We start from the raw sequence: 2,973 nt of genomic DNA, 5'->3' as shown, positions 1-2,973 counted from the left end.
TTAATAATGATTAATTCCCTTACAACTAAGTAAATTATTACAGTTGTAACACAACTGTATATTTGAGGATTTGAGCACCCATATGTCACATCTATCTATCTATCTTATCTATCTATCTCTGACAAACTGTATTGCCTTCAAAATATTTAAACTTTAAGTTTTTATAACTACTTTTAAACTTCAAACTGTTTCAGACTGAAAACCATCAAACTTAAACTTTTTTTTAAACTTTTTAAACTTTTCAAACTTTCTGGTTCGGCTTTCTCATGCCAACTTAAAGTTTGTCTTGACGAATTTTTTTATCTAGTTAAAGACTTAGTTATTCTTCATCTTCTTCGTCATGCATGTGATTACCTCACAGCTGTGACACCATACAGCTTAAAAAATTTACCTTACTTTACATTTGAGGGATTACAGTATATCTTCCAGTGTACGTGTAGCACTTGACTAATTTGATTAATAAAATAATGTTCTAATGAAAATGTGTTTTTTATAAAAAAAATGTTTAGTGTTTAATTGATTTAATGTTGTAGTAGCCATTTGATAAAAAAACGAATTTAATTCAATTTAAGTTGTTAACTTACCCTCTTTTCCTGAATATAATGGGTAAGTATGTCTTCCTTGATCATTACAAAATTATAACGAACTGTAAAGCAATTACTCTATATAACTATATATTAACTATATATAACACACATATCTGTTACACAATTACTATCCTGAGGTTGGTTTATGCCAGCGTATACTCTACCAGTGTAAGTAGTGTTATAATGTATAGTAAATAATAATTAATATTCATTTATTTGTAAAAAAAAAAAAGAAAAGAAAAAAAAAGACATGGTAACACTTTATTTTAGGGTCTCTTAACTAGCTTATTAGCTTGCATATTACTGGAATATTAGCCATTTATTAGTGCTAATTAAGCACATATTAATGCCTTATTCTACATGACCTTATTCTACATCCCTAATCCTACCCAATACCTAAACTTAACAACTACCTTACTAACTATTAATAAGCAGCAAATTAGAAGTTTATTGAGGGAAAAGTCGTAGTTAATAATGAATAAGTGTTCCCTATTCTAAAGTGTTACCAAAGACATTACTATGGGCTGTTGAACAGTCTACTGTGTGGATAAATGAATACATACAATAAATAATTAAATGTCATTATGCAGCATCAGAGTGGGCGGTAGATGGGTTGGTCAGTCTGATCCAGACACTGAATAAATGAAAGCACAGTACGGAGAGCAGAACAAACACCTAACAGGAGGAGACTCACTCATGGCCTATGAGACAGAGGATCATGAGATTCAATACTGCTTTCCTGCCATCAACTCATCATGTATAAAGGGAAAACACTCCAGACATGAATACAATATCATGTATATGTTTTTTTCATTGCTGTCAGCATGGACTGTGTTTCTGAACCTGCTGGTGATCATCTCAATCTCTCACTTCAAGAAGCTTCACACGCCAACCAACCTGCTCATTCTCTCTCTGGCTGTGGCTGACATGCTTGTTGGATTTGTGATGCAGATAGAGGCCACGAGGCTGATTGAGATGTGTTGGTACTTTGGGGACACTTTCTGTGGACTGTTTTTGGCAATAACAGGGCTGCTCATTTCAGCATCTCTTTATAATTTAATTTTAATTGCTGTTGATCGTTATGTGGCTGTGTGTCACCCTTTACTGTACCAACAAAAAATAACTACAAATAAAACTTTGATTATCATATGCATCTGCTGGATGTGGTCTTCAGCATACAATATTTCCTTCATAACAGATAACAGATATTTTGATCCATCAAGCAGAACATATGGGTGTTATGGAGAGTGTCCCTTTATGACTAACTCTGCCTGGAGTATGACTGATCTGTTTGTGTCTTTCCTTTTTCCTTGTACTGTGATTATAATTTTATATCTGAAGATATTTTATGTTGTACATCAGCAAGTGAAAGTTATAAACACCCTGATGAAGAGTGGCAAATGTGTAACGGAGGGTTCAGCGAGGAGGAAATCTGAGAGTAAAGCTGCTTTGACATTAGGAATCATTGTGAGTGTTTATCTGCTTTGCTATATTCCATACTATATCTTGTCTCTAACAGTGAATACAGTCATTTCTTTCAAAATAGTAAGATTTCTATTATGGATTGTGTATATTAACTCAGGCCTGAATCCTCTGGTTTATGCTTTATTTTACCGTTGGTTTAAAGTGTCAGTTAAACACATCTTAACTCTTAAAATATTTCAGACAGCATCCTCTCTCATTGACATTTTTACAGATTATAATCCGAGTTTATAATAGATCATAATTGTTGTGGGGTTTTGATCCCCCCCCCCCTTTTTATCTTTACTGATAAAGCACAAACTAATGTTTAAAGCATAAGTCCTAGTCCTGTGTTTTGTTGTTTCTTGTCATGACTTTGATGTTTATACAGTAGACATAATTACTAACAATAATCAGGCTGAATTTTGAAAATATTTATGGCTCAAATCAACTTTTGATTGTGCTGTAGTGTGTTTAAATACTGAATTAAATAAATAATATACAAATCTCTTCAGCCAGTTTGTAATTTGACAACATCATCAATCACTTTCAATATCTGAGGAACTGTATTTGTTTATTTCACACCTTTAATAAACAATTCAGTGCAAGATCATCTCAACATCAATAATACATGCAAAACATGAATAATGCCAATTATAATTGTGTTTCCGAGTTTTCACATCAGTGATGTTTTCTGACAGAGTAAAGTGTAAGCCAACTGAACAAAAACAAGTCCATGTATATGACAGATCAATTGATTGATTTACTTTAGTTTTATAATATCATTCATGATACCTGAAGGACATATTAATAAACATGTTGTTCAAGATGCAGTGAATCTGGTAAAACGCATTTCATGTTTGCATTATTGTTCATATTTGTCTAATAAATGAACATAATTGCTATTAAGGAAATTAAGTTTAGT

The 2,973-nt window shown here is 32.3% G+C and overlaps 1 protein-coding gene across 1 annotated transcript; it reads left to right on the top strand.

Annotated features, from left to right (window-relative positions):
• The first annotated feature begins 1,229 nt into the window (after positions 1 to 1,229).
• On the top strand, positions 1,230 to 2,303 carry LOC107565278 (trace amine-associated receptor 13c-like). Its single transcript, XM_016250500.1, has one exon. It carries the CDS (start codon positions 1,230 to 1,232, stop codon positions 2,301 to 2,303), a length of 1,074 nt encoding a protein of 357 aa, XP_016105986.1.
• The last annotated feature ends 670 nt before the right edge of the window (positions 2,304 to 2,973 follow it).

Source organism: Sinocyclocheilus grahami, unplaced genomic scaffold (genome assembly GCF_001515645.1).
Source record: "Sinocyclocheilus grahami isolate Dianchi unplaced genomic scaffold, SAMN03320097.WGS_v1.1 scaffold991.1, whole genome shotgun sequence".
NCBI classification, from domain to species: Eukaryota; Metazoa; Chordata; class Actinopteri; order Cypriniformes; family Cyprinidae; genus Sinocyclocheilus; species Sinocyclocheilus grahami.
Note: the sequence above shows the minus strand (reverse complement) of the source record. Positions and strands in the feature narration are given on the sequence as shown.